Below are 25,429 nucleotides of genomic sequence, written 5' to 3' on the forward strand. Positions count from 1 at the left end.
ATGTTCAGAAATCTTAGTAGTTTCCAAACAGCTTTAGATAAAGGTTAAAATGTAACAACAGGTGAAACACTAATTTGGATATTTCAATCTGACACATAAAACTAGTGCAAATATAAAGTTACTGTCATTGTATTTTGAAAATGAGTCCTGTGGTCTGTCTGTAGTTTTGCTGTTATCAAGTTACTGTAAAAATATAAATCTAAAACTTTTATATAAAACTTCTATACACTGAGCATTGATTCCCTATTACCTCTTTTCATTCCCTGGGGGTTTATAACCACTGCCTTGTGTAATTTTGTCTCCTCTCTCCCATCATTTATACTTTGTCCTTGTTTTCCTTCTCCCTAAATTCTCTCTTTCTCTGGAGATTCCAGAGATTTTATTCTGTTAAAAAGAAGCTTTCCCTGCCCACATTCACTTAGTTCTTACTCCTACGGGACTATTTGTTGATGTCTCTAACAATGTAAACTCTTTACCTAACAGTATGAAGTATTCTGAGGCAAGTAGTGCCGCAATTTGGTACAATATAAGTAAAACTCAGATCGATGCTCTGACCTCTTCCTCAAATTATGATATGATACCAAAATAGTAAATAGATAGTTTTCAGTTAGTCACTGAATTTTGACCAAATCGCGATTGATGTATCAACTTTTATGGTTGATAGTGAAACAAAAAAGGTGAAAAAAAACCTTTTTTTTTCAATTCATGTTTTATTTAATTACAGCAGATCTTGAATTTGTATATACTGCTCAAAATATTTACTAGTGAACATAAAAATAAATGTAATGTAGGTTACATACCAGACATACAGACTTAAATTATTTATATATTTGTTCTCAGACAACACTATTATACACATAATAATAGACATAAGACAGCATATCAACTAAAAACATTAAGCAGTTTTTTAAGCTACTGTGATTACAAAATTGGAAACTAATGGCCGTTTACATCAGATTAAGGATGCATTATTGACTCAGAAGATTGGCAAGTGTAGTCCTAGCTAGTCCAGCCCTCTGGATTAGCCAATATTTGCTGAAACAGGATGACTTTTTGCCGCAGCTCTTCCATGAAGGCCTCATTTAAAAGCTGTCCTGATGTTTTTAATTGCTCCTGTGCTTTCTCAAACATTTTATCTGTGTAGTGACATCCTCCATTTGTTCCCACCATGTGATCGATCTTCTTGATCAGATGAGCCACCTGAATTCTGTTTTTATCTTTGTTATCGAAGACATGATACCTTTCACCACACCTAGCCAACAACTGTCTGAGTTTAGGGTGGCCAGTTCTCAAATACTCTTGTATGGTTGTCTTCTCTTTAGTTAGCTTGTCACCATGAGTGAACAGGATGATCGTGTAGTTTGTTGCCTCAGGTCCAAAGAGTTTCTCCAGAGCTCGCACAGAGTTGTTTTCTTCTTGGGTAAACCTGCCAATCTGAAGAACCAGCAGGAAGACGTGAGGCCCAGGAGTGGTCATGTGAATGCATTTTGCAATCTCTTTATTTATGATGTCTGTATTTTTAGACGTATCCAGAATGCCGGGGGTATCGACCACTTGGATCTTTCTTTTGCAATCTCTAACTCGTTCTATTTCACAAGTCTCGGTCACTGACTCTGAACTCACTAAAGACTGAAAAACCTCTTTGCCAATAATGGTGTTACCAACAGCACTCTTCCCAACACCAGTTTTCCCAATCATCACAATCCTCAGAGGATCACCTGTAGAAATAAAAACTCTGTTATACTCATGATAGGTTGAAAATATTTTAACAGCAAATTACAATAGTTGTATCATTTCATACATTCTGCGTCATTTCATTTGGTTAGCAATCTAAATTTTAGCTGGAGGTCTAAATTAAAGTTTCAGCTTCACCTTCAGAGAATGACTCGCTGTTGCCCATCTCTTCTCTGTTTGGAGAATGAAAGGAAGCAGGATTCCTCTTAGTGTGAAGAAGATTATAGCAGTCTGCCCACAGGGTGGATCTAATCTCTCAGCCTTTATCAGCATGAGCTATTTGAAAGCTAGTTCAGAGGGGGAAGTCTGTAGGGTTCATCATTAAACAGTTCTGCTGAGCCTTTGCGTGACTGTTATATAATTTTATTACTACTTGGCAAAGTTCATCATATTTAATCCATGAAAGTTTTACATATATGCACATTTACATATCTATAAATCTACAGGGTGGGCCATTTATATGGATACACCATAATAACACGGGAATGGTTGGTGATATTAAAGTCCTGTTTGTGGCACATTAGTATATGTGAGGGGGCAAACTCCTCAAGATGGGTGGTGACCATGGTGGCCATTTAGAAGTCGGCCATCTTGGATACAACTTTTGGTTTTCCAAAACAAGATTCGCCGTGTATGCGCTGACTCCACAGACAAGGTACGCGAAGATATCGGGATAGGACAATGGCGGGAGGTCGTCTGAGTTTCCACTCCACTGCCTTTTTTCATACGGGTCCACTTTACCGATGCACGCTATTTTTTCCAAGTACCGTCTCTTGGCGTCTGGGCGCAATCGGTCGCGATACAGCCCTTTGTCTTTTGTGCTGATTTTAAGCATGGTTCTGGCAGTCCTGCTTCCAAGTGTGTTTGTTTTGATTCGTGGCCTTCTAACATGGCGACGCGATCCCACAATGCACTGCGGCGTGACATCAACTCCAAAGCCAAGACCCTCTTATGGACACTCCTAATAGGCCTTAAAGATAAGATAAGATAAGATACCTTTATTAGTACCACAAGAGGAAATGTCATTAAAATCTGGGACAACGACAATTATAATAACTGTCTTGAGACCTGGGGTAGAAAGAGATTGAAGTCCCCCCCTCACTATCTCTGCACAGCTAAGAGAGGTTAAAAGGTCTTGATATCCAGCCTTATGTGACTAAATATGATCAAAGTGCTAAAACAGAGCTTTTCTCTAGTTCCTAATAATAAAGCATTTTAATTCTTAATCAAAGACTAATCAAAATATAAGTTTGATCAATATATGAATGAGAAATGTATTTTGAGCAGTAGAAATGATTGTTCTAATGTCTGAGTTTTGTGGTGGTGTGTTTGTGCACATGAGCCAGCTTCAACCTTCAACCCAATTTTGTGTGTGTCTGAAGGAATGCAGAAAGATAAAAACTGTGTTGTCAATTCATCATACACATAATGCTAAATATGTGTATGATGATTACAACAATAATATTGTTGTACTTGTTAAACACAGAACCATGATTTATATGGGGTTACTGATGGTAATACAGTTGGACAAACACCTAAATCTGATCAAAATATAAGCCAACATACAGTCCCAATCAAAAGTTTAAGATCACTTGAAAAATGGCAACAACAAAAAATCAACAAAAAATCAAAATCAATCAATCAAAAAATCAAAACAAGGTTGAGAAGAAATGGGAGTGAGACAAAACATATTCTTTTTGAGCATGCAATCTATTGAAAACAACTCTTAAACTGAAACAGGCTGTTTTACAGCAGTTCACCACACATTTAAAAATACGTAACATATCTAGTCCAGCTCATTTAAAACTTTATATTTAAAGACTAAAGATTCAGACTTATTTGTTTGTAGGAATATTTGAAGGAAAACATCACAGCATCATGGAAGAAGCACACTTTGTCTAATATGGCTGCTGGGGGCAATAGTAAAAATAGTGGCATTTCCAAATCCCTCCTTTAGATTTGCTTTAAGCAAACAACTGGAAAACGCAGTGAAAGTGTATGTACAGTGGCAATTTTTGTGAGGGAAATGTTTGTATAGCTCATATTGAGTTTAAATTTGCCACTGGTATTTAGATTATAGCATTGTAACATTCACAAAAAATAAGACTGTCACACTGTACAAGCAACTGAACACAAGATTCAGATCATCAGTAACATGTCAAAAACAAAAAATGTTTTTAAATGAACTTCAGTGCAACTTCAATAGTAATACCAATTATCAAGGATATTTTTCATCAGCTAATTGTTTGCCTTATCTTACTCATATCTGCCTTTTATGCTGGTACAGATGTAACAGGTTCCGTTCCAATCTCATTCCACAGTTAAGTGACAATCACACATATAATATAAAATAAGCTCTTTTTGAGCTAAACTTAGTTGCTTCTGATTTTCTCTTCCAATGAAATGTTTTTTCAGAAGGAAGTTGACTTTATCAAAATGCTTTACTGTAAGTTCTGTTTCCTGGTTTTTATCTGTAGCTGGATGGAAACCAAAGAGACTTTTGATTTTACAGGAATAAAAGTGATAAACCTTTATTACATACTCTATATAGAGACACCCAGCTACATGCAAGCTCATCAGTTTTAGGCTTTTTATTAATATTATGGTTAAAGCATCGATTTTTTTTTTTTAATCAAAATTATCCACTTACTTGTTTTTCAGTTTCTTTTCCTTTGAAATTTTCAGTCTTCTTCTGATTTTTACCTGTTAATTGTTATTCAATAAATTGGAAGCATTTTATAGCTGATAGCAACTTAAATTCAGACCAATCTTCTCATACCACCATCTTATGGCTGCTTTTTTGCATTCATGAGACTAAGGAATAAAACCATAAAACCATAACAGACATCATGATGGAACGACATCAGCTGTTGGTCCACATAGCTCAGACTAGAGTACTTGCTGCAACACCAACTGTCTGCCATCAACTGTCTGCCATGAGGCCTGAGTTTTAGTCCATTCCAGACATCGTTCATTGTTCAAAACTCTTCACAATCCTGAAAGAGTCAGAAAGGAGTTAGAGAAGAGCATAAGAGCAGGATTTAAAGGGAAAAAAGATGGGTTTTGATATTTACGAATCAGTAAAAAACTAAGTCATATGCTTATGGTTTGCACCATAGTGCCTTATGAATAGTATGCTTATGTATGTTACAAGAGTTTCCTCCTCCTCCTTCTTTCAGACTTTCGTCGTTATTACACATGCCATCATCTGGCAAGAGATCAGATTTTTAAGCCAAAGTGAAACGTTGGCCATTGTCTCTATACGATAAGTACTGAGACAACAGGCAGTGGGTTCCCAAAAAGCAAAATGGTGATAAGGAAACATCAAAAGTCATTAGATGTTAAAGGACTAGAAATGGAAATGAAGTAGATATTAATTTTCCCATTGGTACATATTTTACATTTGGTTTTGAGTTTGTTTTCATAAGGCATGTTTCTTCTAAAAAGTATTAGTAAAAAACATTTTTGCAATGAGTTCTGATAATATTTCCCGTTAACTTTTACCTCCATGTGGATAGATGCCAAAGAGACTCTGACTTGAATATAAAAACATGACACGCTCTGTTGTTGTCATACTCTTGTACTGATTACCTTTACTTCTCTCTTTGATAGTAATAAAGATCAGCAAGAAAGTCTCATAAAGTCTCATAACAAAGTGGTAGTCAGGTAATTTTATCATAGTGCCATATTTAATTTATTGCAGTATGACTAAGCACCCTGGTGAACAATCAAACAACTGAGAACAGTTTTGTTTTTTTATTCAGAGATCAAAGTCTTAGTGGTTTCCATCTAGCTGTAAAAAAAAGTTAAACTGTAACAACAGACTTCTGCAGCTGAAACACTATTTTGGATCTACTTTTGGATCTAATTATCTAATTGGACTGGTTCTTATATGACGGTTTTCTGGTCTACCTGAGCACTCAAGGCACTTTATACAACTTGCCTCATTCACATCATTTCATACAAGCCCATTTTTATGCTTTTTCTACGTGTTTTTTCTAAGTGTTTTCTATCTAACATTCACACACCCATGGAAGCATCAGAGAGCCACTTGGGGTTCAATATCTTGCCCAAGGATATTGAGCATGCAGACTGTAGCAGCCAGGGATTGGAGCTCCAACCTTCCAATGAGACGACTTGCTCTACCTCAGGGAACAGGCCTGTGAGCTGCCTGTACTTGCTGTCCTCGTGTAAATTAACTGATTTTAAACGGTCACCTCATGTCTCGTATTGTCCTGTTTTAGCTTCTTGCAGTTTTCAGAAGTTTGAAAAGAAAGCTGAAAGACTGAACATTTTGAATAACGAGTTTGTTACTTCAGAAGTTGTTAGAAAAAAAACACAGCCACACTTAGCCTCATCAAGTCTGCATGATGAAGCAATATTGGGGATTAGTGAGGTAATCCTGAGTTTTCCTGAGGGTTAGAAGTGAGATTCAGTTCTTACTAGGTTACTACAAACATGTAGCAAACTAAGTTCCAGATAACAGATCGGTACATATAAAACCACCGTGTACTAACCATCATGTTTTTCCCTTGGACCTTACTTTGTTGTAATAGTGAGAGGGTGTGTTGAGAGAGTGAATTTTTTTTTTGAGATTCCCAGATAGAGATAAATTGAAAATTCATGTACAACTACTACTACTGGAAACCTCAATTACAAGGACTAAAATGGACATAGATTTATGCTACTTCAGTTTTGTTGCATTGAATTTGGTAAAGTCACAAATAAGAACTTTATAAGTTTTGTTCTTATTATTATTATTATTATTAGTATTAGTATTAGTATTAGTATTATTATGTTATTTACTCTGTTATTTACATAAACAATTAAACAGAATCACAATTTTCAAATCCTTTAAGCTGTTTTTAAAATCACACTCAGAAATCACACACTATAAAGCAAAGGGAGATGTAAGGTTTGCTCATTTACCGGATTGAATAATAGTTGTTACTGATTGAATTTGGGGAAATTCCTCCTGAAAGAAAAATTAAATAACCCAGGACTTAAAGGGTTTATTTCATAAAACATAGTCAGCACTTCCTGTGCTATTGACCCTACGACAGCTGAGATTCCTCACCGTTTTACTGGAATCCAAGCTAATGCCATCCAGACTAAAATATTGCTTTAGCCACCAGGTTTCTGAGGTTTTGGGGTCCAAAACTCTGCTCATTTGTGATTTTTCTATGTAGATAAATATAATTTGCTTTCATCTGAATAGCTACTGAAATGTATATAGAGTTTCCTAAAATAGTCCCATGGAAATTATGTTTACCGAGGAACATATCCAGTCCCACAAAACTCTGTGGAACTCCAAAGGTAGCACATTTCTCTTAATAGCAATAGTTTATTCTAGTTAGTAATCATGTTGTGATCAATCAAATTAAATTTCTGGAAAATAGGAAACTGTTTATTGCTTGATGCTAAAAAGTTACATTTAAAGACCTTGGCTAAAAAAAAAAAAAAGTTTTTGATACTGATTATTTAATATTCATCGCATTAGTTAAGTTCTGGTTATTGGTTATGATTTCTAGTGTTTAGGTGTTTCTGTGACTCTTGTCATCCTTGTCTCTATGTTCATGTATTTGATGTTTGACTTTGATAGTCTCGTGTCCTGTGTTCAGTGTTTTGAGTATTGCTTCCCCCTGTCTCATTATGTCTGATTTGCCACAGCTGTGTTCAACTCCTGTTTGTTCTGTCCTCGCATCCCTCTGTGTGTATTTATAATGTGTGCTTCTCCCTGTTCCTCATCGGACCGTCTGTGTGCCTTCCTCCGTGTTGCCCCTGTGTTTCATCCATCAGCTTTCCATGTGTTTCCTGGTACCTTGTCCCTTGCTTCGGGTCTCTATCCTCAGGTTGTGTTTATGCTTATTTTCCCTGCCCAGGTTTTAGTTAGTTTCCTCACTTCCTCCTGTTTGTAGTTTTTGCACAGCTGGCAATAAAAGCTTGTTTTTTGTTATCATCCACCCTCATCTCCGTGTGCCTGCATTTGGGCCCTCAATCTCCTCCTGCCATGCCATGTGCCTCACCAGACCTGACATAAATGGCAGGTATCTGAGATATTTCAGAGCATCCTGTCAGTTTCTTTAAAATAACTGGAGGCTTTTGTTTTGGAAATAAAATAAAATTGAGATTTTCCTATACCAGCTTGTACAATTTCAGAAACAAAACTCCCCATTCTTAAAGCATACTGATTTCATAGTTTCATCTCTTGTTTATTGGCCATATTTGTTTGTGTGTGTAGGTAAAAAAGTAAGACAAGAGGCCTTTTGAAATTTAACTGACATTTTACTTTCAACCCTAATTCAAAATAAATTTTGGGACAGTGTGTAAAATTTAAGAAAAAAACAAAATACAATGGTGTGGAACAACAATGACATCAAGAGGAAAGAAAATATGCCAGATGTGCAAACACTATTATACAGAGAATAAAAGGCATAAGACAGCATGTCACCTTAAATCTCACAGCTTATTCAATTTTGCTGTGCAAAAAAAGCCACTGTGATTACTAAAGATAGGAGTTAAGAGCTGTTTGTTCACCTTACAGACATATTATCGACTCACAAGAATAGCTAGCATGGTCCTAGTCATCAGTCCAGCCCTTTGCATTAGCCAACACTTTCTGAAACAGGAGGACTTTTCGCTGCAGTTCCAACATGAAGGGAGCGTTCTTTAAAAGCTTTTCAGGTGTGTCTTTATCTTCTTGCTGCAGAATCGTCTGTGCCTTCTCAAACATTTCATCAGTGTAGTGTGATCCTCCATTTGCTGCCACCATGTCATCAATCTTCTTGATCAGCTCAACCACCTGAGTTCTCTTCTTATTCATGTTGTTGAAGACATGGTATCTATTACCACATCGATTCAGCAACTCTTTGAGTTTGGGATGGCTGTTTCTTGTCAAATACTCATGTATGGTTGTTTTCTTGTGAGTCAGGTCATCACCATGAGTAAACAGAATCATCATATAGTTTGATGCCTCAGGTCCAAAGAGTTCCTCCAGGGCTTGCACACAGTTGTTTTCTTCTTTGGTAAACCGGCCAATCTGAAGGATCAGCAGGAAAACATGAGGGCCTGGAGAGCTCATCTGAATGGATTTTGCAATTTCTTTCTTTATGTCATCTGCACGTTTAGATGTATCCAGAAAGCCAGGGGTATCAACCACATGGATCACTCTCTTGCAATGTTTAACTCGTTCTCTTGCACAGGTTGCCGTCACCGACTCTGAACTCACTTCAGACTCAAAAAGCTCTTTTCCCACAATCGTGTTGGCAGCAGCACTTTTCCCAACACCCGTTTTCCCAATCATCACTATCCTCAGAGGATCACCTGCAGAAAGAAAAAAATGTTTAGTTAGACACCCAAATTTAGTTGAAAATCTCATTTAAAGCATCTTTTTTACCTTTAGGGATTGAGTCGCTGTTGCCCATCTCTAGTGCGTTTGGAGAATGAAATTGAAGCAGCACTCCACAGTTTTAGTGTGCACTCCACCCAGAGGGTGGAGCTAATTCTCAGCCTATATCAGCATGAGTCTGACCTATTTCAAAGCAAGTTCAGAGACGCTGCTGAAACCTACAGCACTCTTCATTAAACATTTGCCAAGATGAATTCTCCTGAGCCTTCTCGTAAGTGACAGTTATTTAGTTTTATTACTTCTTGTCAAAGTTCATCACATTTATGAATCATTTGCTGGTGTAATAATGTGATAATGAATTTCTGACCTCGAGATACCCGTATTGGGACCAAGTATCACGTGTTTATCTGAAAATAACATAAAACACAAACAGATTTAACCGTTCCTGCATTTTTGCAGTGTTTTAAGAGTAACTTATTTGTTCTTTTTTCCTACAGAATGTCCTGACAAGTTTACCATCGCTCTGTTTGGAGAGAAAGCTGGTTTTGTGAGAAAGATTGATAATATAATTCTCAAAGGAACCAACCCTGCAATGACAAATGTAAACAACTTTGTTGAGAGAGAGAATGACTTGTACAGAATCATCAGCACTGCTGATTTTTTTGAAAAATGTCATCAACACGACAAGCTGATTATTGATTTCATGGCACTTTCTGATCCTGGGCCTGATCTGTTCATACTGGCAATCGATGCAGAAAACGACCAAGAAGATAATGTTCGGGCTCAAATACTTAAACTTCAAAATATCTTTGGAGCCAATGTCACACAAAGTTTAGTTATAATCTTAGAAAACAAAAAGAGCCGTGGTTTACTGGAGAATGTGAAACAAATGTTCTATATCCAGATGGAAATTGTGGATGAAACTATGAGTGTTCAGTGTGAGCAATGGTGTTTATGCCGCAAGTCATTCCGGTTTGACTACAACAGCTGCAGTAAGGATGTTGTGGAACAGCGGAAAAATGATCTGAAACACACAAGGTAAAAACTTCATTTTCTTCCTATCTGTAATATACTGCATTTGAATAACAAGTCTAACTGTATTAACAGTTAGCTTCTGTTTCCTCTAATGAGGGTATCCATCAAAGGTGGAAGAAGTAATGAAATCATTTTTATTTAGCTGAAATGCCATAATGTTAAAATAATCAAATATAAAACATACTTTGGGTTATGTTAAACAAGTCGCATCCATTTCTTGCACTGCTGAGGTTTGGTGGTGTTTCCAGCTTACATAATATAATGACACAATACTATGACACTTCAGGCAGATTTTCTGCATTGCATTTTAATTTTTTTTTTTTCATTTAACATTAAAATGGTTCTGGTTAAGGATTAGGCGTTTTATTAGTCCACACTACATGCTCTGAAATGACATGGGCAATTATTTGAGGAAGTGTGATTATACGTGAATATATTTTTTATGTTTTGTCATTTGCTTTGTAATTACAATGATCACAATTACTCTTCCAGAAACACAAAGGTTCCACCTTATAATCCTGGGAGCAAAGGTGAGTTTGTAAATTCAATATATGTTATAAAACTGACTTGTTTGTATTAAATTATAAAGTGAAAGTACACTCACAAAGTTAATCAATCCATTCTATTACTGACTATTGAAAACAGTCATAGTACTAATTTTCTTATTTTTTTACCGGGTTGCATACTAAATTTGCAACAGGTATACCGGTATAATGGAAGTTAAATAAAATTGATTTTTTTCAGAGTGAATTAGAAAAAAAAGTATTTGGTTAGATTTCAAAACATTATTTAAATATGTTTCATAATGTGATGCTTTAAAAATTATGCATTATGAATTTTTCCTCAGAAGCCAGGAATCAAAGCACATCCATCTCAGAGCAGACTGCCCCACCAGCAGAGGCACCTGGACAAGACAAAGGTATGAAAGGCAAGATGTGAGAACGGGAACTGAGTTAAAGACAGTTTAGTGCTATTTTTGTGGCTTTTCAAGAACCAGTGCTCACTCTGCATAAGACATTTTCAGAGCCGTTTTAATTATATGCGTTCTTGTACGACACTTCTATTGTATTGTAGACCACAATATCAAAATTCATTTTTTTCATATTTATTTTATTACAAACATTATGTGTATGTTTAGCTAACATTGCCAAATATGTCTGCTTATTAATACCAAGTCAGCTGAGGCCCTCAACATATTCTTGTACTGTGACATAATTTTATCCACTTTTCCACATATTACCCACTTTTCCTCTGGAGCAACTCATCAAAATACACCAGCTCAGAGCAGACTGCCTCACCAGCCGCATTTTTTCAGCATAAGCTATATCTGTTGCGTCATCTACAACTCCCAATGACAAAACCTTTTCATATTTATATTTTTAGTGAATGTGAGTGCAAATGGTTGTCTCTCTATGTTAGCCCAGAGTCAGGCTGGCGACCTGTCCAGGGTGTCCCCCGCCTCTCACCCTATGGTATCCAGGATAGGCCCCAGCTCCTCCACAACCCTGACAAGGATAAGCGGAAGAGAATGGGTGCATGGATGATGGATGGCTGTGTAGTTTAGATTTTTAAAGTATTGAAGATCCTACAAATCGTCCTATGTGAACCATTTAAGTCCAGCTAGTGATCTCTATTTTATTATCTACTGTTCATGACGACAAAACCTTCTCATATTTCCAATTAACTATCAAACATTCTGCAAATGAATACACTGAGGGTACACTGAGGTTTCTGAACATATTGTTGTACTATGACAAAAGTAAGCATTATTCATTTTTCCTCAGGAGCAACTAATCAAAATACACCCAGCTCAGAGCAGCCTACCACACCGGCAGAAAAAGCACGTGTACAAGACAAAGGTATGCTTCAGAAAACCACAATATATTTAACCTCAAAGTAATAGGAAGTGAGACTGACAGTTTGTTCTTTACTTTGGGTAACAGTTTTATTTTTTCTCTATAAACTATAACCTAAATTCCAGAAAAGTTGGGAAGTTGTTTAACAGAACATAAGTAACATAATAAATGTTCAAACTGTTAAGTTTTACAATTTTATGCACAAAATTAGCTAATTTCAAATTTGATACTTGCCACAGTTGGGACAGGGGCATTATTACCATGGTGTAGCATCTTCTCTTCTTTTCAAACGTTTGAAGACATCTGTGCATCGAGGTTATGAGTTTTGGTGTTGGGTCCCATTTTTGTCTGATATACACTACTGGTCAAAGGTTTTAGAACACCCCAATTTTTCCAGTTATTGCAGTTATTAATTTATTGCAATTCAAGTCATTCAAGGTTACCCAAAACTGAAAAATAATGTACATTTCAGAATTATACAAAAAGGCCTTTTTCAGTGAGCACAAAATGGCAATAACAATGGAAGAGAGACAGACCATCATAACATTTGAAAATGTAGGTCTTTCCTACAGAAAAATTGCACAGACAGTCAAGATGTCAGTGAGTACAGTTTCCTCCTCACCATCAAAAGGCTCTCAGAAACTGGGGCAACCTCTGACAGGAAGAGGTCTGGCAGACCCAAAGCCACAACTCAATTAGAGGACAAGTTTCTGAGAGTTAACAGTTTGCAAGATAGGCAGCTCACAGGACAACAACTTAAAGCACAGTTGAAGTTGTGTGGTCGTAGTAACCAAGTCTCAGTTTGAACTATGAAGAGAAGAGCTGCAGGTTTGACAGGACAAGCTGCAGCAAGAAAGCCATTGCTAAGACATCAGAATAAGACAAAGAGGCTTGCCTGGGCAATGAAACACCACCATTGGACCACTGAGGACTGCAACAAGGTAATATGGACTGATGAATAAAAATTTGAAATCTTCGGTTCATCACACAGGATCTTTGTACGCATCTGAGTAGGAGAAAGGATGGTTCCACATTGTATGGCATCAACTGTCATACATGGAAGAGGAAGTGTGATGGTCTGGAGCTGTTTTCCTGGATCCAGGGTGCCACAGGTGGCGACTTTGATAAGTGAAAGGTTTAGAATACATTTTGTTTATAAATTGATTCCATGATTTCTTTTTTAACTCCAATTGTTTATTTGTACTATTATTTCATTTCAGAGTGCAATGAGACATTAAACTGCATAATTTTCAATTTAAAAAAAAAAAAAGAAATTGGGTTGTTCTAAAACCTTTGACCCGTAGTGTAGGTTTCAGCTGCTAAAGAGTTTCTGGTCATCTTTATTTTTCATTTAGTGATGCGGCAAATGTTCTCTAGAGTTGAAAGATCTGAACTGTAGGCAGGCCAATTCCACACGCGGACTCTTCTCCGACAAAGCCATGCTGTTGTAATAGCTGCAGTATGCACTTTTGCATTGCATTGCATTTGTCCTGCTAAAATACACAAGGCTTTCTCTGAAATAGATGTCATCTCGAGGGGAGCATATGTTGCTCTAAAACCTATGTATCTTTTTGCATTCCTAGTTCCTTCCAAAACATCCAACCTGCTCATATCATATGAACTTATGCATCCCCACAACATCAGAGTTGCTGACTTTTGAACTCAATGCTAATAACATACTGGAAGGTCTCCCTCCTCTTTAGCCCAGAGGACATGCTGGTGAATACCAACAAGCATGTCAAATGGACTCGTCTAACCAAAGCAAACTTTGAAACAGTCCATTTCAAATGACTCTGGACCCACAGGACATGCAATGTCAGTGATACACATGCCGATGAGTGATGTAGTGTTGTTTTAGGGCCCGAAGACCACAGGCATTCAATAATCTCTGGCCTTGTCCCTTAGAGAAATCCAGTTTCTCTAAATCTTTTGATTATATTATGTACTGCATGAGAGTGAGACTTGCAAAGCCTTTCCAATTTGATGTTGAGGAGCATTGTTTTTGAAGTATCCACAATCTTTACAAGCACTATTTCACAGACTGGAGCCTCTGCCCTAAGACATCCCTTTTATAACTAATCATATTACATGCTACCTGATATCAGTTAAGTTCATTACTTGCTAGATATTCTCCCAGTTTAATCTACAGGGAGTGCAGAATTATTAGGCAAGTTGTATTTTTGAGGAATAATTTTATTATTGAACAACAACCATGTTCTCAGTGAACCCAAAAAACTCATTAATATCAAAGCTGAACGACACCAACTCTCTGCCATCTATAATCCAGTTTTGAGATCCCTTCCCAGACGCCTTAACGCCCACTCACATCCTGGGCCATCTGACCTCAGGAATTCGCATGATAAGGTGGGGCCAGGTTTCACAATGAACACACCCGAAACTCTGGCTGATTGGGACCCACACCCAGTTTCACACCTTGGCTCAGGCGATTAGAGGATCATCAGGGGGTCCTTTTGTCCCTCTGTGGGGGGATACTCCCACTAGGTTTATATCTGGGACTCTCCACCATTTGACCTTAGAACCGAAGAAGCTTCTCGGATGAGAGGTGAAACGTCTTCAAGTAACTTAAAGAAGTCCAGACGCTTTTCTTTGCAAGCTCCTTTGACTACGATTACCTGGATGACTGAGAACCTTCACAGACATCAAAGCTGAATGTTTTTGGAAGTAGTTTTTAGTTTGTTTTTAGTTTTAGCTATTTTAGGGGGATATCTGTGTGTGCAGGTGACTATTACTGTGCATAAATATTAGGCAACTTAACAAAAAACAAATATATACCCATTTCAATTATTTATTTTTACCAGTGAAACCAATATAACATCTCCACATTCACAAATATACATTTCTGACATTCAAAAACAAAACAAAAACAAATCAGTGACCAATATAGCCACCTTTCTTTGCAAGGACACTCAAAAGCCTGCCATCCATGGTTTCTTGTGATCTGTTCACCATCAACATTGCGTGCAGCAGCAACCACAGCCTCCCAGACACTGTTCAGAGAGGTGTACTGTTTTCCCTCCTTGTAAATCTCACATTTGATGATGGACCACAGGTTCTCAATGGGGTTTAGATCAGGTGAACAAGGAGGCCATGTCATTAGTTTTTCTTCTTTTATACCCTTTCTTGCCAGCCACGCTGTGGAGTACTTCGACGCATGTGATGGAGCATTGTCCTGCATGAAAATCATGTTTTTCTTGAAGGATGCAGACCTCTTCCTGTACCACTGCTTGAAGAAGGTGTCTTCCAGAAACTGGCAGTAGGACTGGGAGTTGAGCTTGACTCCATCCTCAACCCGAAAAGGCCCCACAAGCTCATCTTTGATGATACCAGCCCAAACCAGTACTCCACCTCCACCTTGCTGGCGTCTGAGTCGGACTGGAGCTCTCTGCCCTTTACCAATCCAGCCACGGGCCCATCCATCTGGCCCATCAAGACTCACTCTCATTTCATCAGTCCATAAAACCTTAGAAAAATCAGTCTTGAGATATTTCTTGGCCCAGTCTTGACGTTTCAGCTTGTGTGTCTTGTTCAGTGGTGGTTGTCTTTCAGCCTTTCTTACCTTGGCCATGTCTCTGAGTATTGCACACCTTGTGCTTTTGGGCACTCCAGTGATGTTGCAGCTCTGAAATATGGCCAAACTGGTGGCAAGTGGCATCTTGGCAGCTGCACGCTTGACTTTTCTCAATTCATGGGCAGTTATTTTGCGCCTTGGTTTTTCCACACGCTTCTTGCGACCCTGTTGACTATTTTGAATGAAACGCTTGATTGTTCGATGATCACGCTTCAGAAGCTTTGCAATTTTGAGACTGCTGCATCCCTCTGCAAGATATCTCACTATTTTTGACTTTTCTGAGCCTGTCAAGTCCTTCTTTTGACCCATTTTGCCAAAGGAAAGGAAGTTGCCTAATAATTATGCACACCTGATATAGGGTGTTGATGTCATTAGACCACACCCCTTCTCATTACAGAGATGCACATCACCTAATATGCTTAATTGGTAGTAGGCTTTCGAGCCTATACAGCTTGGAGTAAGACAACATGCATGAAGAGGATGATGTGGACAAAATACTCATTTGCCTAATAATTCTGCACTCCCTGTATTTGAACTTCAGAACTGAAGAAGGATGAGAGGTAAAACGTCCTCAAGAAACTTGAAATCCAGACGCTTTTCTGTCCAAGCTCCTTAGACCTTTTTGAACTTCCTTGACTTGTCAGCCATTTTTTGCCCCATGCCAACATTTTTGGGAGATGTAGCAGGCTTCTGAAATGACCTCATTTGGTGGATAAAGGTGTACAATTTCTCAGTTTAAACCTTTATGTTATTTATGTTCTGTTGTGAACAGAGATGGGCCGTAATGCATTAAAAGTAACACATTACTGTAATACGATTACTTTTATCAAATAATGAGTAAACTAAAGGATTACTATTTCAAAAAAGTAATTAAGACCTGAACTCTTCCACAGCATGCATTTTTAATTTCTCTTTGATATTTGGCCATATTGGGGCCCGATGAATGTAAAAACAAAGAATTACCTGATTTTTGTTTCTAAGAAAAATGAGATCCACATATCAGGATATTCATTTAAAATGTCGATATAACAGTAGCTGTATAATGTCCTCGTAAGTGGATATCAGGTCCATGTAGAGCAAAATTGAGTATTTTGGTCTAAATAACCCAAAATGTGATGTCCACATATGTGAACGCCAGGTCCTAGGAGGTTAAAATACTCTTACTTTTCCGTAAGCATGCTGCGTTACTAAACCGTGATTTTGTTTGTGAGAGTGTTTCACGACAATGATGTACGAACGTGCAACGTCCGTGGCAGCAATAGACATGTGTAGATCAACAATGGATGATACGGAGTGCGGGAGAGAGTACAACCATGCAGCATTTAAGCTTGGAAGTACTGACATTACTTTGAGTTTAATTTCGTAAAAAGGGACATTAACATCCGCTGTACACTCTGCGTGGGAAGAAAACTTCTTTCTGCAGCAAAAAATTAAACTTCAAATCTGAGCAAGTACTGGGCACGCTGCCACGGGAATGTGAAATTCACAGAGAAACTCTGGATCCCCCACTGACATAACCACTGCAACCTCAGGCAAACCTCCACCCGCCCCACTCCTGCTAAACAGGTGAAAATAGATTTAATGAATCTTTGATTTTATTTATTTACTGCTGTGTTTTACTTGCATCTATTTGAAAGAGTGAGTATAAACACTAAACACTGTTTTTATTTTATATGCTGGAATATGCAGCAAATATAGGTTTAAATGCTAAACAAATTCTTCAAGTCAAAGACTGTTGCATATAATTTCAATTTTGCTTGATGCATAAAGTTAAAAGATTAAAACTAATAAAACAAGTTTGAAAAAGAGACTTTTTTCATCATACTGGTTCATGTAATTTGAAAGAATCTTAGTTTTCATTTTGTTCAAATTTAAAGAGGTTCTGGAATTTGGGTTGCATATCTGTTGTGTTATATACAATTCCCAATGACAAAACCTTTTCATACTTGTGTTTTTTAGTAAATGTGTAGTCCAGATTTGTAAGTATTGAGGAACGTACAATTATCCTATATAAGCCACTTAAGGACAGCTACTCATCTCTATTTTTTATGATGTAGAAACCTTCTGATATTTATAATTAACTTACATGACCAAACATATCTGCTTATGAATAACGGGTACGCGGAGGTTTCTGAACATATTGTTGTAATAAGACAAAAGTATGCATTATCCACTTTTCTTCAGGAGTCAGTACTCAAAGTACATCCAGCTCAGAACAGACTGTCCCAACTGCAGAAGAAGCAGCTGTACAAGAGAAGGGTATGCTTCAGAAATCCACAAAACATTTTATCTCAAAATGACAGAAAATGAGACAATTTAAATATCTGTACATGACTAACACGTTTATGACCAATGTAAACAAATTCCAGACAATTTAATGCTTTTGTTACATTTTTAACGCTTACTGTGTAAGCCATTTAATTTTTTTTAATTATATGTATAAAATATCTCTTTTTTTTATTTATAAAATGACAGTGTGAAAACCTTATGTGTATGTGTAGCTAATGTTACCAAACCTGCTTAGAAATAACAAATGTGCTGAGATTCTGAACATATTGTACTGTGATAGAAGTATGTATTATCCACTTTTTCCTCAGGAGCAAATAATGAAAATACACCCAGCTCAGAGCAGACTACCAAACCAGCAGAAAAGACACTTGTGCAAGAAAAGGGTATGCTTAAAACAAAAACAATATATTTAATCTCAAAATAATAGGAAGTGAGTAGTTTGCTCTTTATTTTGTATAACACTACTATTTTTTTCACCATAAACTATATCTGTTGTGTTATATATAATTCTCAGTGACAAAAAAATCTCATATTGATGTTTGTTGGTAAATGTGTAGTTAAGATTTTTTAAGTTTTGAAGATCCTACAGTCACCCTATGTTAAGCCATTTAAGTCCAGCTAGTCGTCTTTATTTTATTATCTATAGTTCATGATGTTCTCATACTTTTTAGTTAACTTACATTACCAAACATGTCTGTTTGTGAATAACGAGTATGTTGAGGTTTCTGAACATAATGTTGCAATAAGATAAAAGTATCCTCTTTTCTTCAGGAGTCAGTAATCAAAGTACATCCAGCTCAGAACAGACTGTCCTACCTGCAGAAGAAGCAACCGTACAAGAAAAGGGTATGCCTCAGAAATCCACGAAACATATCATCTCAAAATGAAAGAAAGAAGAGACCATTTAAATAATATTTGCACAACATGACTAGAAACATTTTAATTACATTTAAATTGAATAATAATAAATTGAGTAATTTAATACTTTTATAAGACATTTTATGTCTTTTTGAGAACTTGTGATCACCCTGTGTAAATAAGTGCAATTTTTTCATCATATGTGATATGTTTAGACAAGATAAACTTGCTTTCATGATAAAATACCAATCAATCAGGAGCCAGGAATCACAGTACATCCATCTCAGAGCAGACTGACCCGCCAAGAGGAAAAGGACCTGGAAGAAACAAGGGTGTGCTTCAGAAAACTACATCTAATTCTGAAAGTGAGATCATATAAACTGATATTTGATGTATATTGTTTTAGAAAATACAGTTTAAAAAAATCTAATTTTAAAGTGGTCATAAGTAAGACAACTTAAACAACAAAGCTTGGAGATTTAAAATTTTATGCATTTTATTTAAAGCTGACATATTGGCACCCAGAGGTTGAAAACCAACACTATTGGAAACTATTGATGAAATAATCTAGCATTTACTTTCAGCTGAAAGGGGCAGTGATGCAAAGGAAGATATCATATTTAACATCATTCTGCTGGGACAAACTGGGACTGGGAAGAGTGCAACTGCAAACACCATCCTGGCTGCTGGGAAGCACCACAAGGACAAAGGCCAGGGTTTTGAAGCCAAGCCAAGCTCCATACCAATCACCACCAAGTGTAAGGACAAAATAATCGAGATATGTGGAACAAAAGTTAGACTGGTCGACACCCCAGACTTCTTTTATGAAGATAAACCTGTAGAGGAGGCACAAGTAGAGGAGTGTAAGAGGTACTGTCAGGAAGGGCAGTGTGTAGTGTTACTTGTGATACAGTTGGGCAGGTTCACAGATGGTGAAATAGGAATATTAGAGAAACTGGAAGACAAGCTTGGCTGGAAAATCAGGAAAAACACAATTGTCCTATTTACACATGGAGATGATTTGAAAGGCACAGTGGATCAGTTTATCGGCAACAGGAGTTGTCTCAAGCACATTGTGGAATCTTGTAACAATCGTTACCATGTATTCAATAACAACTCCAAGGATACTAAACAAGTCAGGGAGCTCTTTGATAAATTTCATGAAAAAAGCTTTTTAAACTCAAAACCACATTCACAGTGCCGTTTATTCTAGCTACTGCTGAAGGGGTGTGAAGTGCAATTTTTTGATGGCATGTGAACTCATTTTACATTAAACCTAGATATCATGATTTGCCATTTTGTTTCATCTTGAATATTTAGCCAAACTGAAAGGACATTAGTAAAAGTTGGTGATACAACCTCTTGCTCTTATGTATGTATATGAAATAGTGCAGTCAGTTATAAAGACAAACTTTAAAAGACTTAGAAACATGTTGAGGAGAGCTTGCTGTGAAATTAAAGTGGTTCCTAAGCAACATACAGATTAAATGTTTATGAATAAATTGAATACATTTTTGATTTTATTTACCTATTTTTTTCTGTGACTGATGTTTGGACAACACAAAAGATTTCAAACAGGAAATGCAGTGAAAAATAAATTATACAAAACACTCACATAGCCTTAACACATGTTAAAGCTATAATATGCTTCTACTTATTCCATTACTGGCTCATTGGGGAAGTGAAAACAAACTGAAAAAATAGAAGCTTCAAACTTCTACTGTCCACTGTGTAATCATATGAAAAGTTGTAGCTTTTTATGTTTGTAGCCTGATAATTCAAATTTCATTAGATCTGACTGTTATCCCTTCCATATCACATCTACCGCAGTGCTTTTTCTCTAGCTCAGTGAATTCCTCTCTAGTCCCTAAATGGATCTTTCAGGCCAAAGCCGCCTTCTAAAAATGCATGGGCATCTGGTATTCTAATGATAGCTTGTTTTACAAAACAATAAATGTACCAATAGCATACAGAATAAATAGGCTAAACACAAATAAAAGTTATTATTCAGAGGACAAAGGTGACACGTGGCCGTTTGTAATTTGCAGATGTTTGTCAATTTAAACATACATTCAGTTTATCCTCTGAATGGCAATGACTGTAGTATTGTAGAAAAAAAGTCATCAATATATACATTAACATTTGGCATTAATTTTCTCACTGTTCTGTTTTTTTTTTTCTTGTTTCTGTGCAATAAACTGCCACTGCTACCTGTACTCTTGCTCATGAACACATTCATTTATGATAACATTACTACTACCATCAGTGAAAAGGTACTGTTAACCGTACTACTTTATTTTGCAATGGACATGTAACTGTGTATGAATATTTTGCTAAAACTGTCAGAAGGAGTGCCTGAACTAGAAAAAAGAATGTTTGCAAAAGTTAATCAAACATCACTATCATCAGCTAGCTATAAAATAATAGACCATTATTAGCCAACACTTTAAAGTCTTTGTTATATTTGTCAGAAAGCAATCCGATTATTAAGTGATGACGTGACGAATCCTACTTCCGGGCCTAAAGTAGTCTGCTTTTAATATGGCTTTTGTGTTGTTAACATGTTTAATGCTTTGTATTTTCTTCTATTTAATCTCAAAAAGTCAGTGATCACCGTTGACCTCCCTCTGCTTTTATTACCACTAATCATTGATTTAAGCTCAGTTTTTAAAACCTTACGATGTAACTACAGCACAGCCCATGCAGCAGTATATGAATGACTAACCTCGTATTGTGGATGGATTATCTCAGTTGTTCTCCTGGCTGAAGTTTGGTCCTTTTACAGCATCCTGCCATGCGATTACATTTGTTCCTGACCACTGAGAACCCTCACGTTAACTTTTATCAAGTGGAAAAAAAAGTTAGCTTGTTTATATTATGCTAACATAGCTGTGTCGCTAGCGGTCATGTAGCACATCATTATATACCAGCTAGCCAAATTCAGTAACCCTACAAACGTCACTGCTGTTTAGTTTTCTGTCTTCATTTATGTTGGAAGTGATAAGAAAGCTGTACGTTTTAATTTGTTTCCAAGACCCCGCAGTCAGGACATGCTATATTGTATTTAGATGGAAGCTAGCGAGCTAACTTCCTGCTAACTTCTAACTCCGTTAAATGTCATAAATTCCGTTTTCATGGATGCCTGGATGTTAAACTCAGTTGTTACACCTGGTAGAGCAGAACGCTGATAATTTTATTAAAGATGAAAGACTTAAGACAGTGTTTTAACTCTCAGTAATGCCACAGTGATCATTTGATATATGGACCTGCAGCAGCGTTTAGGCCCAGACACGGCTAGTGACGTCAGACTGAACGATCGGATGGTTGAAATTATGCTTTTTTTACCTAATAAAAAATGTTGCATAAACAGCTGATGAAACTAAATCGATCCTGATATTATGCATAGCGAGAAAATAGAATATGCTTCTAAGTTAGTAAACCATCTGTCTGGATTAGCCTCAGCCAACTGGAATGTTCACTGTACAATTTCTTAGGTGTTTGCCATTTCTTTCAACATTTCTTTTAACACAGTAGGTTAGTTTGACAATTTCAGAAACATATGTGGTAAAGATAGTGTTGCTCAATGGCCGCGCCAAGTCATAGAGAGCAGATACTGCTTCCTGCTAATATTGAAATAACAACAATAGGCAGTGGCTCTGAGTTACTGATGAAAGTGCATCTCAGAAACAGTTTACTGATAATGAGGAAGCTTCAAGCTAGGCCACAGACTTAATTTTGTGGGAACACCTGGATATTAGGTATAAATATAATTTGTCTAAAAGTAATTTTAGGTAATAAATTATTTCTTAAACAAACATAATCATAACTTTACTATTACTTAATAATGAATGCATAACTTACCCTTTTATATAAACTACAAGGCTAAGTACAAACAATAGTCAGCTTTAAAAAAGAAAACACCATTTGTTAAGAGAACAAGGGCGACACCTGGTGGTGATGGGTCTGAGTGAAGTACATACAGTATCTCACAAAAGTGAGTACAAGTACACCCCTCACATTTTTGTTATATCTTTTCATAACAAAACATTGAAAATATGACACTTTGATACAATGTAAAGTAGTCAGTGTACAGCTTGTATAACACTGTACAAAACTGAGTACACCCCTACTGGTGTCATGTGAAGTCTAACACGGAACATCGTGGCAAATAATTCTCTGAGGATCTGAAAAAAGGATTGTTACTCTACATAAAGATGACCTAGGCTATGAGAATATTGCCAAAACCCTGAAACTGAGCTGCAGCACAGTGGCCAAAACCAAGCAGTTTAACAGGACAGGTTCCACTCAGAACAAACCTCACCATGGTCGACCAAAGAAGTTGAGTGCACATGCTCAGTGTCATATCCAGAGGTTATCTTTTGTAAGATAGGTGTATGAGTGCTGCCAGCATTACTGCCGAGGTTGAAGGCGTGGAGAGTCAGCCTGTCAGCGCTCAGACCATATGCCGCACACTGCATCACATGGCTGTCGTCCATGAAGGAATGTCTTCTAAAGATAATGCACAAGAAAGCCTGCAAACAGTTTGCTGAAGATAAGCAGACTAAGGACATGGATTACCTGTGGGCTGATGAGACCAAGATAAACTGATTTGGTTCAGATGGTGTCAGGGTGTGTGGTGGCAACCAGGTGAGGAGTACAAAGACAAGTGTGTCTTGCCTACAGTCAAGCATGGTGGTGGGATGTCATTGTTTGGGGCTGCATGAGTAATGTTGGCACTGAGGATCTACAGTTAGTTGAGGGAACCATGAATGCCAACATGTAATGTGACATGTACTGAAGCAGAGTATTCTTCCTTCCCTTATTCCCTTCCTTCAGAAACTGGGCCACAGGACAGTATTCCAGTTCTCGGTACAAGTAACTTACCAGATGCAGCTGATTTGTTTTTTTTATATGGTTTAATTTGTTAAAGTTAGTTTGTTTTTAAGTGGGCATGTGCCCCTGCCTTGCTCCCACCAATATCAACTGTGTCTGAAATCACTCACTCCTCACTTAACAGAACACGAGTGGTGGGCAATTAATTTTCCCAAGGGGTCCCATGAGAAACTGGGATTGTTGGGACCAATATGCTGCACTCAGTTCAACTCAGTATTAATTTTAAATCTTTATAAACTGCTACTGGTAATAGTAGATGTTACAATTAGAAATTGTAAAATTAAATTAATGCGATTTACATGTAATTACATAATAGATGTCTTTGAGATCATTCAGTTATTCACTGCTCCCCAGAAAGTGGAATTTCTGATAAAACCAAAACTGAAATTTTACAATACAAATAACATTTACTCATATATCCTTGAGTAAATGGTTAGGTTATTTCTCGTTAACGCAAATATCTAGTCAGCCACTCGGGATCGGAGAAGATTGGTGATTTAAGACACTTTAAATGTGGCATGGTTTTTCATAACAGAGGTCAGGGTAGAATGGCCAAACTTTTGTAGCTGACCGTAACGAAACAACAACTTGTTACAACTAAGGTATCCTCAAGAGCATCTCTGAATGCACAATATGTCAAACGTTGAAGCAGATGGGTTACAGCAGCAGAAGACCAGATTGGGTGCCACTCCTGACAGCTAAGAACAGGAAACTGCTACAATTCACACAGGCTCACAAAAATTTGACAATAGAGGTTTGGAAAAATGTTGCCTGGCCTGATGAATCGCAATTTTTGCTGGAACGTTTGGATGTCAGGGTCATAGTTTGGTGTAAATGCATGAAATCATGGATCTATTCATTTTACATATGAGTATTTGAAATAAATCACAGAACTGTTACAGTACTTACCACGGAGCGTGTGCTCAGGAAATCCGGTCTCTGTTGTTACCACAAACTGCCACATGAGGGCGCTCAAGTAGAACACAGATGATTTACAAAGCATTTTTACAAAGTGATTTACACAAGACAAACAAATGTGGAAGCCCGTTTCCACCACAAAAAAAAATGTAAAGTTTTGAGTTAATAACTCGAAATTTCAAGAAAAGTAACTCAAAATTTCAAGTTACCTCTGCCAATCAGTAATCTACATGGAAAGCACACTCAAAACTGGATCGCAACAAATTGGCACTTTCGAGAGTACGTTTGGTGATAGTAATGCCATGTGATTCAGCTAATAACACAAGGATTTCATCATTTGTGAAGCCACACTGAAAATAATCAGCAATTTGTGCGTTCATGACTGGCTGTAATACTGGTAGCTTAGCTGTAGCATTTGTAGCTGAGGGCTTCAGCTTCCAGGTAACAGGGAAATGACGCCATTCACGATTACTGATTGGCAGCACTAACTCGAAATTTCGAATTAATAACTCAAAATTTTGAGAAAAATCAGTCAAAGTTTTGAGATATTAACTTAGTAAGTCGAAATTTTGAGAAAATTTTTTGTGGCAGAAACAGGCTTCCATACTTCCATACTAGCAGCTCATGAAAATCATATAAAATATTAAAACAGCAGAAGCAACATTTATCATCATTTAAAAAGGAGATTTAAAAATGACTAAAATAACAGGGGGAAACTGGGAAAGCTTTAAAAGACTTGATATCTGTGTGAAGCTTTATCTGAACCGCTTCACTGCAACTGTTAAATCAACCACCAGAAGGCGACGGAAAGCCTGTCGCTTGATGCCGCGTCATCGTTCAGTCTCAATTCAAAGATTATTCATGAAAGAAAGACGGATCACTCCGATCATTTATTTAATTATTTTTCAA

The 25,429-nt window shown here is 37.1% G+C and overlaps 3 protein-coding genes across 3 annotated transcripts; 1 reads left to right on the forward strand and 2 right to left on the reverse strand.

Annotated features, from left to right (window-relative positions):
• Positions 1 to 999: 999 nt before the first annotated feature.
• LOC146383380 (GTPase IMAP family member 7-like) lies at positions 1,000 to 1,900 on the reverse strand. Its single transcript, XM_084932444.1, has 2 exons — positions 1,873 to 1,900; positions 1,000 to 1,718 (listed from the first exon to the last, which is right to left on the reverse strand). Exons 1-2 carry the CDS (start codon positions 1,898 to 1,900, stop codon positions 1,000 to 1,002), a joined length of 747 nt encoding a protein of 248 aa, XP_084788570.1.
• Positions 1,901 to 8,314: 6,414 nt separating this feature from the next.
• Positions 8,315 to 9,158, reverse strand: LOC146383381 (GTPase IMAP family member 7-like). Its single transcript, XM_084932445.1, has 2 exons — positions 9,131 to 9,158; positions 8,315 to 9,057 (listed from the first exon to the last, which is right to left on the reverse strand). Exons 1-2 carry the CDS (start codon positions 9,156 to 9,158, stop codon positions 8,315 to 8,317), a joined length of 771 nt encoding a protein of 256 aa, XP_084788571.1.
• Positions 9,159 to 9,331: 173 nt separating this feature from the next.
• Positions 9,332 to 19,955, forward strand: LOC146383382 (uncharacterized). The gene is made up of 5 exons (XM_084932447.1): positions 9,332 to 9,353; positions 9,580 to 10,120; positions 10,610 to 10,647; positions 10,965 to 11,036; positions 19,294 to 19,955. Exons 1-5 carry the CDS (start codon positions 9,332 to 9,334, stop codon positions 19,920 to 19,922), a joined length of 1,302 nt encoding a protein of 433 aa, XP_084788573.1. The 3' UTR covers positions 19,923 to 19,955.
• Positions 19,956 to 25,429: the final 5,474 nt, after the last annotated feature.

This window comes from Perissodus microlepis, chromosome 7 (genome assembly GCF_051167445.1).
Source record: "Perissodus microlepis isolate ML-2025 ecotype Zambia chromosome 7, ASM5116744v1, whole genome shotgun sequence".
NCBI classification, from domain to species: domain Eukaryota; kingdom Metazoa; phylum Chordata; class Actinopteri; order Cichliformes; family Cichlidae; genus Perissodus; species Perissodus microlepis.

Excerpts from the sequence above, each read along its gene's own strand:
- LOC146383381 (XM_084932445.1), bottom strand. The coding sequence starts at position 9,158 with ATGGGCAACAGCGACTCAATCCCTAAAG. Across the intron at positions 9,058-9,130 it reads CAGCGACTCAATCCCTAAAG|GTGATCCTCTGAGGATAGTG; the intron begins GTAAAAAAGATG and ends TTCTTTCTGCAG.
- LOC146383382 (XM_084932447.1), top strand. The coding sequence starts at position 9,332 with ATGAATTCTCCTGAGCCTTCTC. Across the intron at positions 9,354-9,579 it reads GAATTCTCCTGAGCCTTCTC|AATGTCCTGACAAGTTTACC; the intron begins GTAAGTGACAGT and ends TTTTTCCTACAG. Across the intron at positions 10,121-10,609 it reads AATGATCTGAAACACACAAG|AAACACAAAGGTTCCACCTT; the intron begins GTAAAAACTTCA and ends TTACTCTTCCAG.
- LOC146383380 (XM_084932444.1), bottom strand. The coding sequence starts at position 1,900 with ATGGGCAACAGCGAGTCATTCTCTGAAG. Across the intron at positions 1,719-1,872 it reads CAGCGAGTCATTCTCTGAAG|GTGATCCTCTGAGGATTGTG; the intron begins GTGAAGCTGAAA and ends TTATTTCTACAG.